This window comes from Thamnophis sirtalis, unplaced genomic scaffold (assembly GCF_051295495.1).
Source record: "Thamnophis sirtalis isolate CommonGarterSnake01/CBP01778 unplaced genomic scaffold, rThaSir2_p1.2 scaffold_11, whole genome shotgun sequence".
Lineage (NCBI taxonomy): Eukaryota > Metazoa > Chordata > Lepidosauria > Squamata > Natricidae > Thamnophis > Thamnophis sirtalis.
Window position 1 is genome coordinate 4,115,661 of NW_028261391.1, and position 18,603 is coordinate 4,134,263.

The 18,603-nt window shown below is 48.2% G+C and overlaps 1 protein-coding gene across 1 annotated transcript in view; it reads right to left on the reverse strand.

Moving 5' to 3' along the window:
* LOC106555386 (solute carrier family 12 member 9-like) overlaps positions 1-18,603 on the reverse strand; it is a 120,486-nt gene that overhangs the window by 42,074 nt on the left and 59,809 nt on the right. The window contains exon 9 of the mRNA XM_087725076.1: positions 14,591-14,715. Coding sequence (XP_087581202.1) covers positions 14,591-14,715 — 125 coding nt within the window. The remainder of the gene's footprint in view (positions 1-14,590; positions 14,716-18,603) is intronic.

Genomic DNA, 18,603 nt, shown 5'->3' on the forward strand with positions numbered 1-18,603 from the left:
AGGAGGTCTCTGTGTTGGAGGCAGAGAGGGGGCCAGAGCCATCCGACAGTTATCATCTGCCTTCGGAGTCAGACATCAGTGAGGCAGAAGAACAGCTGGAGCCTGTTCCCAGTGGGCACATGCGCAGAGTGGCCAGACGAAGGGAACAGCTAAAGAACAGGGGTCGACTTGGGAGTAAGGCCACAGGTGGATGGTGAATGGCCCCTCCCAGAGGACATAAAAGAGGAGCGAAAGGGGAGTGGAGTTTGCAGGAGACAATTAGTTCGCTTCATTGGTTCGTGACTCTCCGAGGCTCCTTGCCTAGTTCTGCAGAGATCGGCCTGGCAGCTCTCCAAGCCAGATAAGGTCTGTGACTGTAAATCCTCCCTCAAAAGACTTTGCTGGATGTGAGTGAGCGGAATTCACAGTCAATTAATAAAAGGGGTTTTTGTCGGGACCAGGAGTTTGCTTCAGGCTCTCGGGAAGCCTCGGTCAGAACAGCTAGTGCAGCTACCGCACAACTGCATCACACATCAGTGCCCAGCCCACGTTCAATCTGCCACATAGCTTTGCACCCGTGTGAAGCCAGGATAAAGACAGACAGCGGAGGGGACGCTGGTCACCCAGCTAGCTTTGAGATACTCGGCCCATCCACGGTAGCCTCCTCCTGCAGTGGAGTTGGGCGCCGTTTATCACGGCCCTTCGTTGTGATTTACACAGCGTGCCTACAATATAATCACAACTCGGCAACAATGTACCGAACAGATTTACTTCTCCTGAGCAAATACATCTCGGAGTAATTCATTACCCAACGGGGTGCCAGCTCGCAACTCATCCTCGGCTCTCTAACCAATAGGCGGGGACTTGACAACTCATCTGCCCAAGGGGACAGGCCCTCGGGAGGGTTCCCGGCAGCGCCCGGCCAATGGGAAGGGAGAACCTCGCTCTTCATCAATCTGCCGTCCAATCCGGTGTCTTTGCTTGAGACCACCACCCCCCCCCTTCCCGTCCCGAGCCTGCAATTCACAGCTAAGTGATGGGCTGGGAGTTTATACAACCTGAGATTTACGGCTTCTAAACAACTTCTTATCAGAGGTATTTCAGCTCATTGAAAAATAGAGCTACCGGCTGTAAACATTTCATTACCCACATTGTGGCCGGTGTACAAGTAAGCCAAAGGGATCATAAATCAACGCCAAACAATATCTCCGCGGAGGACAGGGAGCTTCTGCAAAGGTTGCCCCCCCCCACCCCGTCGCAGGAGACCTGATCCCAGGGCTCTTTGGCCTTGTTTCCCCTTCACTGCCTTCTCCATTCCTTAAGCTCTGTAATGGGATGCGGGGATGACCTTGGGAGAAAGAAGGGATTCAGCCAAGGGAATTGTCCGATAAGAGGCAACGTAGCCCTCAGCTGGACAGCGGGTGGGGCAAGAGGCTCCAAAGAGGCCCTAATTTGGGCTGCAAAGGGAATGGGTAGTAGAATAATGGATTATGGACCCATTAGATCTCACAGATTAGGCCTCCTCCGAGTGCCATCTGCCAGCCAGTGCCGGCTGGCCACTACGCGGAGGAGAGCCTTCTCTGTGGCTGCTCCGGCCCTCTGGAACGAACTCCCCGTGGAGATTCGTGCCCTCACCACCCTTCAGACCTTCCGCGCAGCCCTCAAGAACTGGCTATCCCGTCAGGCCTGGGGGTAAAGATTTGATTCGCCCCCACCTGAATGCTGAATGAATGTTGTTTATTTTTTTTAATTACGTGTTATGTTATATGTTACTGTATGTATCCCCTCCCCATATAAGTTGTTAGCCGCCCTGAGTCCCCTCAGGGAAAAGGGCGGCCTATAAATAAACTTATTCCATTCCATTCCATTAACAGAGTTGGAGGGGACCTTGGAGGTCTTCTACTCCAACCCCCTGCTCATGCAGGAAAACCCACAGAATTCACAGGAAATGAATAAAAAGGGGTTTTTGTCGGGACAAGGAGTTTGTTTCATGCTCTTGGGAAGCCTGGGTCAGAACAGAACAAGTGCCTTGCTTAGCCATGGAAATTTGGGCCCTTCGTTGTGGTCCTACGTGGAGGACTTCCTGTCCATAACTGAACCGCCCAAGTGGAAAGAAGAGAAGTGACCCACAGGTCGTCCTTGCAATGGGTCTCGCTTCTAAGGAGGAGGTGCCCCATGGAAGCGGGAGTGTGTCCAGGGTGCAGTCTCCCATCAGATTTTCCTATCCTTGTCTTGCTCAAGGAAATGCTTGACGCTACCACTTATGGGTTATTATGTGGGAGAGTGTTTTGTTCCTATTGGGGGTGGGTGGGGCGTAGCCGCGGAGCACCAGGCTCTGTCGCTCTGTGTGAAGGGCTGTCAGACCCCCCCCTCCCCTTCCCCACTGCGTTCCTCAACAGAAAAAAGAAACTACCCGCCAGTTCCAGAGAGAGAGAGAGAGAGAGAGGACTCCATAATAGAACTTAATCATAACAGCTATTAGCTGGGCCCTACAATTACTATCTCAAGCAGCAAAATTTCCTCCCCCCCCCTCCGCTTCCAAACTCTGCTGCTCGGCGCTAATGCATCCAGCTGGGATAATGGCTCCAAGCTTCCTTGGCAACAGGAGTGGGGGTCCCCCCCCGCCCAGTCTCCCCCTCCCCCCCATCAAATCCACTCCCGGGAGGAGGATTACGGACACAACACCGACTCCTTCTTGAGCCTATTTTCTACACCTCTCCTGCAGCCAACGTTAAAGATGTCACACGCCAGGAACACGCCCCCCCCAAAGATATTACCAACCAGCACCCGTGCAGCACCCCACACCTTCCTTAAATTGGGAGATTGCATTTTAAATCCCAAGCATTAAAACCGAAGCATTACGATTCTCTTTGGCCCTGATGGCTTCAGGTGGGTTTCCGGGTCTAAATAGGTTTGTGGGCAGCTGAGGGGCCCTTACCTACTGTATTTTTCAGAGTATAAGACGCATCTAAATATAGAAGAGAAAAAAAAGGGTTTTGGCCTCAGCAGGCCGCATTTTCAGCCCATTTTTGGAGCCTTTTTTGGCCCATTTTTGAGGCTTTTCTCGGCCCATTTTCAAGGATTTTTTCGGCCCATTTCCAATGCTTTTTTCGGCTCGTTTTCAGCCCATTTCCGATGCTTTTTTCGGCCCGTTATGAGGCTTTTTTCAGCCCATTTTCAAGGATTTTTTCGGCCCATTTTCAAGGATTTTTTCGGCCCATTTTCGAAGATTTTTTCAGCCCATTTTCGAGGTTTTTCTCGGCCCATTTTCAAGGATTTTTTCGGCCCATTTCTGATGCTGTTTTTGGCCCATTATGAGGCTTTTCTTGGCCCATTTTTGATGCTTTTTCAGCCCTTTTTCGAGGCTTTTCTCGGCCCATTTTCGAGGATTTTTTCGGCCCATTTTCGAGGATTTTTTTTCGGCCCATTTTCGAGGATTTTCTCGGCCCATTTTCAAGGATTTTTTTGGCCCATTTCTGATGCTATTTCCGGCCCATTATGAGGCTTTCCTTGGCCCATTTTTGATGCTTTTTTCAGCCCATTTTCTAGGCTTTTTTTTCGGGCCATTTTCGAGGATTTTTTCGGCCCGTTTTCTTGGCCCATCAGTTCTAGTACTCCCTTAGGCATTAAAATCCAGCTGGGTGACTTTGGGCCAATCACCAGGAGACTGAGATTTCTAAGAGCCGAGGTGGCGCAGTGGTTAGGGTGCAGTACATCAGCCACTTCAGCTGATTGCTAGTTCTGCAGTTCGGCGGTTCAAATCTCACCGGCTCAGGGTTGACTCAGCCTTCCATCCTTCCGAGGTGGGTAAAATGAGGACCCGGATTGTTGTTGGGGGCAATATGCTGACTCTGTAAACCGCTTAGAGAGGGCTGAAAGCCCTATGAAGCGATATATAAGTCTAACTGCTATTGCTATTGCTATAGTCCCATCTTAGGCATTAAAAGCCAGCTGGGTCACCTTGGCCAGTCTCCCCCCCCCCCTCTCTCAGCCCAACCCGCCTCACAGGGCTGTTGATACAGGGAAAAGAGGAAGATGTGTTAGATATCTTTACCGCCTTGAACTATTTGTAAAAAAACAATAAAGGTGGGATGCAAGCCAATAAATAAATAAATAACCTCCCCCACTGCCAATCTCTCCTATAAAGGGGAATTAAATTAAGACGGCTGCTCGGACTCCATTCAGAAGGAGCTGGTGATATTTTAAGGTGCCTCTCGCGACTCTTGACGTGGGGGGGGGGAACCAGGGGACAGGCGCACCGTAGGGACTCCCAATTCCCCCACCAGGCAATTCCCATCTGCAAGGACCAGCGGAGGAGAGACAAGGGGCCGTAAAGCTCCCTCTAGCAACCCCTGCAAGATGTGGTAATGGTGGGCACCCGGCCAAGTGGCCAAGCCCGGAAAGAGACTTGCCAAGATCGGATCCTATGACGTTAGCGTGCTTAGCTCAGCTCCCAACACTCGTGTGTGTGTGTGTGTGTGTGTGTGTAGCTGCGCAAGGCATCCTTTGTACACAGAGAACGCTCCTCACTTTTTCAGCCGCCCAGGGAGGGATGAGAGAGGGAAGTCTGCAAAGGGTTTTTCCCTAATGCGATTCTTCGGCGTAATTCTCCCTCGGGTACGTACGCACACACACATACACACACACACACATGCCTGGAAAAATGCAAAGCCGGTCTCTTCACACCGCTAAAATTGCATTTTGCTGACGCTTGTATGCAAACCACAGGCCCCGAGTGTCGCTTCTGACTTCCTTGTTAGTGGTTCTTTTGCATTCATGCCACAGAGAGAGAAATAAGAGAAGGGAAGGGATGCGTTTCTGTGGTATCTGTTGTTTTTCCAACTGGGCAATTGGAAGAGGGGTGGACTTCAAACTCCCAGAATTCCCCCATCCAGCTATGCTGGATCTCTCACTCGAAAGCAACAGCTAGGACAATGATGGCTAAGCACGTGTACCCATAATGCAATGCGCCCGCGACCACCCCCTGTGGTGTGGTAAATTTGAACGGTCACTAAATGAACTGTTGTAAGTCGAGGACTAGCTGCACCCCAGAGCTGGCTCATTCCCTCCCCCTTTTTCCCCCTTCTGTTTCTCTCCGCCAGCACAGGAGACTGATGAAGCAGGAGTCCCACACACTGTGATTTTCTCTAATTGTTGTTTTTGCAGAAAGGTAATTAAAATCTCTTTTCATTTCATATGTGCAGGAAAACCTGATGACGGGGAAACTGGAGGGAGGGTGGAATTATGGGGAGAGGAGCAGAATGGGGGGGGGAGAAATGGCTTTGGAAAGTCTGGGAGGATCAGCCTGCGGGGTTGAGGGAAGGCATGGGGCCGCTTTAAAAAAACTGAGTTTCCAAGTAGGTGAGGAATAATATTCACTTCCCCCAAAAGCCACAAATAAGGAATGTGTTTATGGTTTGGGAAGGTGTACAGCAGTGGTGGGATTCAAACATTTTGAGAACCTCTTCTGTAGGTGTGGCCTGCTTTGTGGGAGTGGCTTGCTGGCCATGTGACTGGGTGGGTGGGAGTGGCTTGCCAGTCATGTGACTGGGTGGGTGTGGCCAACTTGTAAAATGTGGTGAAACTCACTTAACAACGCTCTTGCTTAGCAACCAAAGTGTTGGCTCCGAAACTCTGGCATTTGAAGCACGCAAGTCTTAAAGCTGTCAAGTTACAAGACCCCTTGCACCACTAATCCTTTAGAAAAAAAACCCCAGGGGTGTTCAAAGTTGACAGCTTTAAGACTTGTGGACTTCAACTCCCAGAATTCCTCCTCCCTTCATGTTGGCTCAGGAACTCTGGCACTGAAGTGTGCAAGTCTTAAAGCTGTCGAGTTACAAGACCCTCGCACCCCTAACCCTTTAGGGGTGTTCAAATTTGACAGCTTTAAGACTTGTGGACTTCAACTCCCAGAATCCCTCCTCTCGCTCTTCATCTTGATGATGTGCGGACAGGCAGGGGGAGGGAGCTGGAACCGGTTCTAAACGGCACTGTAGATTTGTGGAACCTCTTCTAGAGAAGAGCTTAGAACTGGCAGGAACCCACCCCTGGTGTAGACGTAGTCCTCAACTTACAACAGTTTAGTGACCGTCAAATTTACGGCATTGAAAAAGGTGACTTGGGACCCGTTTTTCACACTTACGACCGTTGCGGCATCCCCGTGGTCATGTGATCAAAATTCAGACGGTTGGCAATTGGCTCAGATTTATGACGTCAGCCATTAGGTCTGATGAAAAAGAGGAGGAACAGCTGACATGTGGGTGTGCAGAAGGCAGAGGAGAGGAGAGCAGTGGAAATCTATGGGCCGGTCCTTGGGAAGGAAGAGCCACCGCTGCTAGCGAAGCCCCACCCTAGCTCTGGGGATAAAAGGCAGGGGACGGAGATGGATAGATGTAGGAGACAATTACTCATCTTCTGGCCATTCCTAATAAAGGAATCTTTTGAGTTAATTTCAGAGGGTTTGACGTGTTTGGGGAGCAGAACAAAACCTTCCTCAACCTGAAATCTACTCTGCTGGCTGGGAAATTCTGGGATTTGAAGTCCACACTCATCTTCAAAATGCTTAGATTGAAAAACACCGATCTGGCTGCCTTGCTCCTTTTTTTTTTAATTCTGCAACATTCCTTAATTTTATTCCTGATTGATTTTTGCAGGCTTCTTGTTGCATTTTCCTTTCTTTCATTTTTTTCACCTCCTGCTTTGCTCTGAGTTGGTTTTAGGGGGTATTTTTATTCCATGCCGCTATCTTAAGCTGATGTGGTTTGACTTCCGGAGCCAGAAATACGGGGTGTAACTTCCTCAGAAGTCATAAATCAACGGGCGGGCATGCTTTCCATGACCTCATTCGCCTTTTTCCACTTTAAAAAAAAGGGAGAAAAATCTGTATTCTGGCCCTGACGTTATGCCCTCCTTTGATCCAAATATTATAATCAATGCAGAGAGTTTGGAGAGAGAAAATACAATTTAACCCTTGCCTTTAAAAGCTCCTTGTCTGCTTTTATTCTGGAATGGAAGATTCCGCTTTAAAGAAATTGCTGATCCGACGTACACAAATACTGACCAGGCTGCGCTCAAATAAACCATCAGGGTTTGAATAATAAAACTTGAGGCTTGTGAATTTTCCTGGTGTTTTTGAACCAAATTATTGCCTTTTAATTAACTTTTGATCCTCCTCGCTATATGTTTTTTTCAACGATTTAACATTGCATTTTTGTCTTTGAATGATTTCTTTCTACGTAGCTCAGAGTCCCGTTCTTCTCCCCCACACCCCCTCGTTAGAGTTATGGGTGGCTTCAAAATTCGACCAAATAAGATAGATAATAAATAATCCTCAAGTTACGACCGGAACTGAGCTCCAAAATTTATGTTGCTAAATGAAATGTTTACGAAGTGGGGGGGTCTGCCCCCATTTTTACGACCTTTCTTGCTGCAGTGGGTTAGGATGGCAGTCGTTCAGCGGATCACACGGTTGTTAAGTGGATCCGGCTACCCCACTGATTTACTTTGTCAGAAAGATGCAAAAGGGGATCAACATGACCCCGGAAACACTGCAGCCGTCATAAATACGAGTCAGTTGCCAAGCTTCTGAATTTTCATCATGTCCCCATGAAGATGCTGCAACGGTCGTAAGTGTGAAAAACGGACATAAATCTTTTTTTTTTTCAGTTTTGTAAGTTGAGGACTATCTGTGTTGGGCAAACACAGAAAATGTTTTTTTTTTTGTTCCTCTCGCACACCCAAGAAATCAAACCAAGATTGGCGGAAGGTAGCTGAGGTGCTCAGAAGCAAGACTGAGGAGGAATAACAGAAGGGACCTTGGAGGTCATCTAGTCCAACCCCCTGTCCAAGCAAGAGACCCATTTAGGCGGCTGTCCAGTTTCTTCTTAAAAACCTCCTGTGAAGGAGCTCCCACAACTTCTGGTGGCAGGCTGTTCCACTGGTTAAATGTCCTCACTGTCAGGAAGTTTCTCCTTAACGCCAGGTTGCGTCTCTCCTCGATGAGGTTCCATCCGTTGTTTCTTGTTCTGGTGCTTTGGAGAATAGCTGGAGACCCTCTTCTTTGAGTCATCCTTTCAGATATTGAGCAGGATGTAGTGGCTCAGCAGTCAAGACGCTGAGCTTGTCAATCAGAAAGGTCGGCAGTTCAGTGGTTCGAATCCCGAGCACCGTGTAACGGAGTGAGCTCCCGTTACTTGTCCCAGCTTCTGCCAACCTAGCAGCTCGAAAGCACATAAAATGCCAGTAGAAAAATAGGAACCACCTTTGGTGGGAAGGGAACAGTGTTCTGTACGCCTTTGGCGTTGAGTCATGCCGGCCACATGACCACGGAGACGTCTTTGGACAGCGTTGGCTCTTCGGCTTTGAAACAGAGATAAGCACTGCCCCCTAGATTCAGGAACGACTAGCACATATATGCGAGGGGAACCTTTACCTTCAGATATTAAAACCCTGCTGCCATGTCCCCCCCACCCAGTCCTTCTTTTCTCTAGACTCACTCATACCCAATTCCTGCAACCGTTCTTCGTATGTTTTAGTTTAAGTCAAAAAAGGGATTTATTCTTTTTGTCCCTCTCACTCTCCCAAGCAGCTGAAGTCAGGAGACATTGCTGGCTGTCTTTGGAAATCAAACTAACATTGGGTGAACACAGCTGAGAAGGATCTCACAAGAAGACGGAGGAGGAGGAGGAGGAAGAGGAAGAGGGGGAGGAGGAGGAGGAGGAGGAGGAGGAGGAGGAAGAGGAGGAGGAAGAGAAGGAGGTGGAGGAAGAGGAGGAGGAGGAAGAGGAGGAGGAAGAGGAGGAAGAGGAGGAGGAGGAGGAGGAGGAGGAGGAGGAAGAGGAGGAGGAGGAAGAGGAGGAGGAAGAGAAGGAGGTGGAGGAAGAGGAGGAGGAGGAAGAGGAGGAGGAGGAGGAGGAGGAAGAGGAGGAGGAGGAAGAGGAGGAAGAGGAGGGAGGAAGAGAAGGAGGTGGAGGAAGAGGAGGAGGAGGAAGAGGAGGAGGAAGAGGAGGAAGAGGAGGAGGAGGAGGAAGAGGAGGAGGTGGAGGAAGAGGAGGACGAGGAAGAGGAGGAGGAGGAGGAAGAGGAGGAGGAGGAGGAAGAAGAGGAGGAGGAGGAAGAGGAGGAGGAGGAAGAGGAGGAGGAGAAGAGGAGGAGGAGGAGGAAGAGGAGGAAGAGGAAAGAGGAGGAGGAGGAGGAAGAGGAGGAGGAGGAGGAAGAGGAGGAGGAGGAGGAGGAGAAGAGGAAGAGGAGGAGGAGGAGAAGGGGAGGAGGAGGAAGAGGAAGGGGAGGAGGAAGAGGAGGAGGAGGAGGAAGAGGAGGAGGAGGAGGAGGAAGAGGAGAAGAGGAAGAGAAAGAGGAGAAGAGGAGGAGGAGGAAGAGGAGGAGGAGGAGGAAGAGGCGGAGGAGGAGGAGGAGCAGAGGAAGAGGAAGAGGAGGAGGGGAGGAGGAAGGGGAGGAGGAGGAAGAGGAAGGGGAGGAGGAAGAGGAGGAGGAGGAGGAAAGAGGAGGAGGAAGAGGAGAGGAGGAGGAGGAGGAAGGGGAGGAGGAGGAGAGAGAGGAGGAAGGAGGAGGAGGAGAGAACAACTAAAGCAGAACATTTTGGATTGTATTGTGTTGCTGTATGCGGCCATTCAGCCTAAAAGGACTGGCCACCCCTGGTTTCCACTCACTCTTTTTTTTTTTTCTAAACGTACAAAGAACTGAAAATGTGCCAAAAAAAAAAAGCACCCCCCACCACGATCGACTTGCCCCCGGTCAAATGCTGCCTTTTAAAACCTCTGCATGCTAGCTCCATATTTTTTCCACGTCCTGCTCTTCCAGAACCGTGCAAATCTGCGGCAAGCGGTGCACCGATACCCACAAAAGCACACCCAGCACAAAAAGCTTGTTCCAGGAATGCCACTCCTACATGCACAAAACACACACACACACACACACACACAGTTTTTCCTCCCCCCCTTCCCTCCCGTCTGACTCCTGCTCCCGCTCAGTTTAATTACCACTAATGTAAACTCCGCTCCATTATAAAAGAAAACTTTTGGCACGCTGCCTCCCTCCTCGGAGAACGGATCAGACCCATAAATTCACTGCAAAGAGCTGAACGCACACGGAGAGAGGGTCTGTGTGTGTGTGTGTGTGTGTGTGTGTGTGTTTGTGTGTTTTCCTCTTCTGTTTTCTCTCCCCCCCCACCTGATTTTTTCCCCCCTTCTTCTTGATCTTTTTTCTGGGTATTTGCTCAAGGGCGAAAGCTTTTTAAACAGGATCATAAATGCTTATTACACGGGGCGACGCGCTGCCTTGATGGGATTAGCTGGAGGAAAAATGATCACCGGGTGTGTGTGTGTGTGTGTGTCTTCCCCCACTTTACTAACAGAGGGAAAAGCTGGGAGAAGGAGGGGAGGGGTCCTCAACACGGCCCCACTGGCCACCTGAGATGCTAAACTCCTGGGAAGGGGCATTTAGCAATAGCAATAGCAGTTCGACTTATACACCGCTTCATAGGGCTTTCAGCCCTCTCTAAGCCAGTGTTTCTCAACCTTGGCAACTTGAAGATGTCTGGACTTCAACTCCCAGAATTCCCCAGCCAGCGAATGCTGGCTGGGAATTCTGGGAGTTGAAGTCCGGACATCTTCAAGTGCCAAGGTTGAGAAACACTGCTCTAAGCGGTTTACAGAGTCGGCGTATTGCCCCCACAGTCTGGGGTTCCTCATTTCACCCACCTCGGAAGGATGGAAGGCTGAGTCAACCTTGAGCCGGTGAGATTTGAACCGCCGAACTGCAGAACTAGCAGTCAGCTGAAGTGGCCTGCAGTGCTGCATTCTAACCACTGCGCCACCTCGGCTCTTGCAGATGGGGCCCAGAGGAGAAAGGGAGGCAGGGCAGAAAAAAAATGGCCTCAGGCCTTCCGGCCTGCCACATTCAATCCTATGGGGAAATGGGAGTGGGGGGATGATATGGAGCTTGGGAGAGAGATATAGTCAGAATAACATTCCTTTCTCAGAGAGTCAAGGACACCTTGCCCTGCACCTGGAGGGGCGTGACTGGGAGGCACCTCCGGTTTTGGATGGTGTGTTGATTGGGCCATGGGATGGACATGAGGGTGCCAGGGAAGGGGTTTAGGTTTTCGTTTGGGTGGGGAAAACTTGGGAGCTTCGGGTTCGAGTTTTCCCACATGGGCCAATGTGACATCTTTATAAAATGGAGCTTTGCGGGAATTTCAGGCCTCAGGGTCTTCTTTCGTTGAGTGGGGGGTGTTACTTGGGACCCTGACACTGACTTTCAGGCAGAAAGTTGCCAGAAAAGGGAAAAGTGGATTATTTCCCAAATGGTCAGCCTATAAAGGCTCTTTAATTCAGTGTTTCTCAGCTATGTTAAGATATGTGGACTTCAACTCCCAGCATAGCTGGCTGGGGAATTCTGGGAATTGAAGTCCAGACATCTTAAAGTTGCTGAGGGTTGAGAAACACTGCGTTTAATTAGTCCTTTTAATTAGCTCTGATTGATCAGGGGCTCCCGATCCAATTAACACCCCAAATCCCAGCCTGGCTTTCTTGAACAACTGAACTGCGGACCTCTTTGGAGAGCGATCCTTTTGGGAGTGCCTGCTGGTCTCTTTCATGACGGGATTGTGCCCCGTTTAAGGGAAGACTGCGACAAATTTCAGGAAGAGCATGGCGGCTCCTTCCGAACTGAGAGATGGATGCGTAGGTTTTGGGGAATTGCACTGACTTCTTCAGAGGCCAGGGGCAGATAGGTAGAAAGATGTAGGAGAAGGAAGGAAGGAAGGAAGGAAGGAAGGAAGGAAGGAAGGAAGGAAGGAAGGAAGGAAGGAAGGAAAAGAGAAAGGGAGGAAAAGGAAGGGAGGGAGGAAAACAGGAAGAAAGAGTAAGAGAAAGGATGGAAGAGGAAGGAAGGAGGGAGGGAAGGAGAACAGGAAGAAAAAGAGAAAGGAAGGAAGAAGAAAAAGAGGAGGGATGGATGGAGAAAGGGAAAGACAAAGGCAGGAAAGAAGGAAGGAAGAAGAGAGAAGGAAAACAGGAAGAAAGAGTAAGAGAAAGGAAGAGGAAGGAAGGAGGACAGGAAGAAACTAAGAGAAAGGGAGGAAGAAGAAGAAAAAAGGAGGGAAGGAGAGAGAGAAAGACAAAGGCAGGGAAGGAAGGGGAGAGAAGGGGAAGAGGAAAAACGAGGAAGAGAAAAGGAAGAATAAGGGACAGAGGAAGACAGAGGGAGGGAGGAAAGGAAGGAGAACAGGAAAAGAGAGTAAGAGAAAGTAAGAAAGGGGAAGAATAAGAGGAAGGAAGGAAGAAGGAAGAAAGGAAGGAGAATAGGAAGAGAAAGGAAGGAAGGGGAAGAAGAAGGAAGGAAGGAAAAGACAAAGGGAGGGAGAAAGGAGAGAGAAGGGAAACAGGAAGAAAGGGTAAGAGAAAAAGAGGAAGAGAGAGTGAAGGAATGAGGCAGGAAGAGAGGAAGGAAGGAGAAGGGGAACAGGAAGAAAGGGGGAAAGGAAGGAGAAAACGGGAAAAGGAAGATTGGAAGAGGAAGAGAGGGAGGGATGGTTGACGATGCAGACAGATAACAAGCACCTAATCAATTAACAAATTCTAATATGTTAAAAGCCTGCAGTGTTGATTAAGACTCTCTGAGTCAGCTAGTTTAACAGCCGTAGATCAGCAGTTACCAAGGTGTATTTTCCCATGAGAGCAAAAAGCCTCTTTCCCAAACCAAGTGCTGGAGTTCTTGGGTGTTTATCACCAGAATCCCCCCACCCCCAAATTATCCAAGCACCCCGGAATCAGAGAGGGTCCTTCCAAGGTGGACAGGAGGGGCCCCGGGAAAAAAACCCATCCTTCGCCCAGCTTTGTGGGATTTTGCAAAAAGGATTTTGATTTTGCAAAAGTAGCGTCTCTCGCGTCTATAACCCTGGATAGCAAATGCAACCCCAGACTCTATATACACAATTGGATTTAAAATCGCTCAATTTAGCTGCCATGAAGGAGTGCATTAGACCAGGGGGGAAATTCCACTTAATACGGAGGGAAATTTTCTGCAATGATATTTAGAGTAATCATTGCCAAACCACCAGTGTGTTTCTCGTAGCTCCGAGACAGGGGTGTGTTTCTTTTTAAGGTAACCTCTTCCTTCGTTCATTTTCACTTAATCCTTTTGTTCATATTAATGAGGCCTTGTCTTTCAATTAAGGAAAGGAGGGAGAGGGGAGGGAGAAACCTTGCGGAGGGCGGAAGGGGCAGGGATTCATGGTTGAGGTGGCACTGAACAGCAAATAAACCTTTCAAGATTGATAAGGTTGCCAATTTTTTTTAAAGACACCAATGTCTCTTCTTCTCTTAACTAATCCCACTCACCGTTCTCTGCCCATATATTCCTTTTAGGATGAGGAAACGAAGGGTGGATTGCTCATTTTCAAAACATCCTCAAAATTGACAGAGTGGGAAGAGAAGGGAAGGGAAGAAGAGAAGAGAAGAAGAGGAGGGAAGAGGAGGGAAGGAAAGAGAAGGGAAGAAGAGAAGGGAAGGGAAGAGAAGGGAAGAGAAGAGAAGGGAAGAAGAGAATGGAAGGGAAAAGAAGAGAAGAGAAGAAAAGAGAAGGGAAGGAAAGAGAAGGGAAGAAAAGAAGGGAAGAAGAGAAGGGAAGGGAAAAGAAGAGAAGAGTAGGGAAGAGAAGAGAAGGGAAGCAGAGGAGAAGAAGAGAAGGGAAGGGAAGAGAAGGGAAGAGAAGGGAGAGAAGAATAGAGAAGGGATCAGAAGAGATGGGAAGAGTAGAGAACAGAAGTGAAGGGAAGAAGAGAAGAGAAGAAGAGAAGAGTAGGGAAGGGAAGAAGAGAAGGGAAGAGAAGGGAAGAAGAGAAGGGAAGAGAACGGAAGAAGAGAAGGGAAGAGAAGGGAAGAAGAGAAGGGAAGAGAAGGGAAGAGAAGGGAAGAAGAGAAGGGAAGAGAAGGGAAAAGAAGGGAAGAAGAGAAGAGAATGGAAGGGAAAAGAAGGGAAGAAGAGAAGAGAATGGAAGGGAAAAGAAGAGAAGAAAAGGGAAGAGTAAGGAGGAAAGAGAAGGGAAGAAGAGAAGGGAAGAGAAGAAGAGAATGGAAGGGAAGAGAGGAGAAGAAAAGAGAAGGGAAGAGTAGGGAAGGAAAGAGAAGGGAAGAAGAGAAGGGAAGGGAAAAGAAGAGAAGAGTAGGGAAGAAAAGGGGAAAAGAGGAGAAGAAGAGAAGGGAAGAGAAGAGAAGGGAAGAGAAGGGATCAGAAAAGAAGGGAAGGAAGAGAAGGAAAGAGATGAGAAGGGAAAAGAAGAGAAGAGACCGTGGACCAGTACCAGGCCATGGCATATCAGAAACCAATGCGCCAAACAAGCGAAGCCCAATCCATGGGATGCAGGCAGCATGCAAAACCACGCCCCCTCTCCCGTCCATGGAAGAACCTCTCTCTGGCGCCCCAAAGTTTGTGTGTGTGTGTGTGTGTGTGTGCTTTTTTTTAGTCCAACCCCCTGCTCAAGCAGGAAACCCCACGCCATTTCAGGCCAATGGTTGTCCAATCTCTTCCCAGGTACGTCGCCGATTCCGTGCTTTGCAGATCTCCCCCTTTCCCCTTCCTCCCAACGTACCTGAAGTTCGGGGCGGAGGCCCACTCGAGCGCCAGGCAGGCCAAATCCACCGTAGCGTAAACCAGCAGGAAGAAGATGGTGACCACCGCAGCGATGGTGTTCAGCTTCCCGGAAAACAGCACCAGCTGCGGAAAACAGAGGAGGGGAATCAGGAATCCTTGCAGCCAATCATCGGACGTCGGCTCCACCCCTTTTCTTGTGGTTCCTACCCAGAATTCCCCCGTTGGCAGGCGGGATTCTGGGAATGAAAACTCTTATCTTCCCGAGGGTTGGAGACAGCTACGAAGCAAGAATTCTCCATCCTGCAGGGGTCTTATCCCCAAATTCAGCGAGTCATCGCTTTATGACAGGGGCTTATTAACCGAAGTTACAAGAGCCATGAAAAAAGTGACTTGTGACACACACACCCCCAATTACGACCATTGCAGCATCTCCATGGTCATGTGATCAAAATTCAGGTGCTTGGCAAATGACTCATATTTATGACGGTTGCAGCATGGGGGGGGTCAGGTGATCCCCATTTAACAGATGTCTCACTGAACAGCAGGAATTTTAAGCTCAGTTGTGGCCATAGGTTAAGGACTATCTATACGTCAAATGGTTATTTTCCAAGGGTAGAACAAGAAGCAATGGGTGGGAACTAATCCAGGTGAGAAGCAACTTAGAACTGAGCAGAAATTTCCTGACAGTGAGAATAATTAATCAGTGGAACAGAAGTTGCCTCCAGGGGTTGTGAATGCCCCAACACTGGAAGTCTTTAAGAAGATGTTGGACAGCCATTTGTCTGAAACGGTATAGGGTTTCCTGCCTAGGCAGGGGGTTGGACTAGAAGACCTCCAAGGTCCCTTCCAACTCTGCTATTGTATTGTATTGTAATTTAATGAAGAGAAGGACCAGGGGAGACATGATAGCAGTCTTCCAATATCTCAGGGGCTGCCCCAAAGAAGAGGGAGTCAAACTATTCTCCAAGGCACCTGAGGGCAGAACAAGAAGCAATGGGTGGAAACTAATCAAGGAGAGAAGCAACCTAGAACTAAGGAGAAATTTCCTGACAGTGAGAACAATGAATCAGTGGAACAGAAGTTGCCTCCAGACGTTGTGAATGCCCCAACACTGGAAGTCTTTAAGAAGATGTTGGATAGCCATTTGTCTGAAATGGTTCCAGTGGAACATTCAAAAGTTCTGGAGGCATACAACTGCAGGAGGCGAACTATTCCACTTAATTCATTGTTCTGACTTTCAGAAGTCACTTTTTTCAGTGCTGTTATAACTTTAAACGGTCACTAAATGATCCGTTGTTGGTCGAGGACTACCCGTATTTCACTAGCCTCCTCTTTCCCCTACCACACACTTTCCTTCTGAGCAGTGTCTTCTTTAAAACGGAGAGTCCGCAAGGATTTTTTTAAAAAAGGGCACAGAGTGAGACAGAAAACTAAAAATCAAAAGCCATTCGCAACCCATATCAGAAAAGTTTTATGCCCATTTCCAAAACTTTTTTTTATTTATTTTTATTAATTTCATATATACATTCACAATTATATGATCTCATAACTGTTATTAATAATATGTATTTATAACAATTTTTCCCCTACAGTTGACAATATACTTGAAATTGCTTTCTTACCATTCCATAACTCCATCTTATCTTACAACAATCCTACTTCTTCTTCCTTCCTTCCCTCCTTTCTTCTCTCCTACTCTCCTTTCTTCCCTCCTTTCTTCCCTCCTTCCCCCTTCCCTCCCCCCTTTCTTCTCTCCTTCTCTCCTTCCCTCCTTCCTTCCCTCCTTTCTTCCCTCCTTCTCTCCTTCCTTCCCTTTCTTCTCTCCTTCTCTCCTTTCTTCCCTCCTTTCTTCCCTCCTTCCCCCTTCCCTCCCCCCTTTCTTCTCTCCTTCTCTCCTTCCCTCCTTCCTTCCCTCCTTTCTTCTCTCCTTCTCTCCTTCTTTCCCTCCTTTCTTCTCTCCTTCTCTCCTTCCTTCCCTCCTTGCTTCCCTCCCTCCTTGCTTCCTTCCTTCCTTCCCCCTTTCTTCTCTTTCTTCTCTCCTTCCTTCCTCCTCTCCTTTCCCTTCTCTGCTTCCCCTTCCTCCCCTTTACCCTTCCCCTCAACATTTCCAAAACTGTTGGGCCAAATAAATTCTGTTCAAACAGAAGGTTTGCTTTTAAATGCAAAAAACAAAAACAAAACCAATAACCATAAAAACAAAAACAGGACTATTTTAAAAACTCTATTTGAATTTTTTTTTTTAAGGAAAGGAAAAAAAGTCTCAGATTTCATTTGGTTGAGCATCGATCCAGATTTTCTGACGTTATGTTGCTTTTTTAAAAAAAAAAACATCAATGGAAACAACCGAGCATTTAAATGACAACTCCTATTTTAATTACTGTTTTTGAACACTCTCTAGCCAGCTTAATATGCATTTAGATGTAGATATATATTTTGAACAGAAAACATCGTCATTATGGTAATGGTGTTTTGCTTTCATTTTTTAGAAAATAAAGAGATGACTTACCTTCTCATCTGTTTTTTTTTTAGTATTTAGGAGCTGTTGATCTATTATATCTGTAAGTGTTAAATGCATCACAAACTACGCCATGGTTTCCTTTTAACCATAGCTTCCTCAACAAGCTACAATTAGTCGGACCTGCAGTTTACTTAAATCATGGTTTACAAAGCACTGTGCCTGAGTTCATGAAGTATGCTAAACCAAATCCAGACGCAGAATATTATAATTTAGCCCATAAATTCATCAAAAGCATGCTTAAATACAAAAAAACCCTCCAGTGTGGTGTAGTGGTTAGAGCAGTGTAGTGGTTAGAGCAGTGTTTCTCAACCTTGGCTTTTGGGGGACATTTTCTGGGGTGTTTTTCAGGCCCCCAAAACTGCTTGAAAACAGCCCACAAAACAGCCCGTTTTTCTGGACGTTTTGGGGCCTTTCAGGGGGTGTTTTCCAGGGTGTTTTTCAGGCCCTCCAAACAGCTTCATAACAGCCCAAAAAACAACCTGTTTTTCTGGCCATTTGGGGGCCTTTTGGGGACATTTTCCAGGGAGTTTTCAGGCCCAAAAAACGGTTGAAAACATCCCAAAAAAGCCCGTTTTTTCTGGCTGTTTTGGGGGCTTTTGGGGGACATTTTCCAGGGTGTTTTTCAGTCCCAAAAACCGTTTGAAAACAGCCCACAAAACAGCCTGTTTTTCTGGCTGTTTGGGGGCCTTTCAGGAGGTGTTTTCCAGGGTGTTTTTCAGGCCCCCAAAACAGCTTCAAAACAGCCCCCAAAAAAGCCCGTTTTTCTGGCTGTTTGGGGGCCTTTTGGGGACATTTTCCAGGGTGTTTTTCAGTCCCCCAAAACAGCCCCCAAAACAGCCTGTTTCTCTGGCCGTTTGGGGGGCTTTTGGGGGACATTTTCCAGGCCCCAAAACTGGCTTGAAAACAGCCCAAAAAACAACCCGTTTTTCTGGCCGTTTTGGGGGCTTTCGGGGACATTTTCCAGGGTGTGTTTCAGGCCCCAAAATGGCTTGAAAACAGGCCAAAAACAGCCTGTTTTTCTGGCCACTTTGGGGGCTTTGGGGGGACGTTTTCCAGGGTGTTTTCAGGCCCTCCAAAAGGCGTGAAAAGAGCCCAAAAAACAGCCTGTTTTTCTGGCCACTTTGGGGCCTTTCAGGGGGTGTTTTCCGGGGTGTTTTCCAGGCCCCCAAAACAGCTTCAAAACAGCCCCCAAAAAAGCCCGTTTTTCTGGCTGTTTGGGGGCCTTTTGGGGACATTTTCCAGGGTGTTTTTCAGTCCCCCAAAACAGCCCCCAAAACAGCCTGTTTCTCTGGCCGTTTGGGGGCTTTTGGGGGACATTTTCCAGGCCCCAAAACTGGCTTGAAAACAGCCCAAAAAACAACCCGTTTTTCTGGCCGTTTTGGGGGCTTTCGGGGACATTTTCCAGGGTGTGTTTCAGGCCCCAAAATGGCTTGAAAACAGGCCAAAAACAGCCTGTTTTTCTGGCCACTTTGGGGGCTTTGGGGGGACGTTTT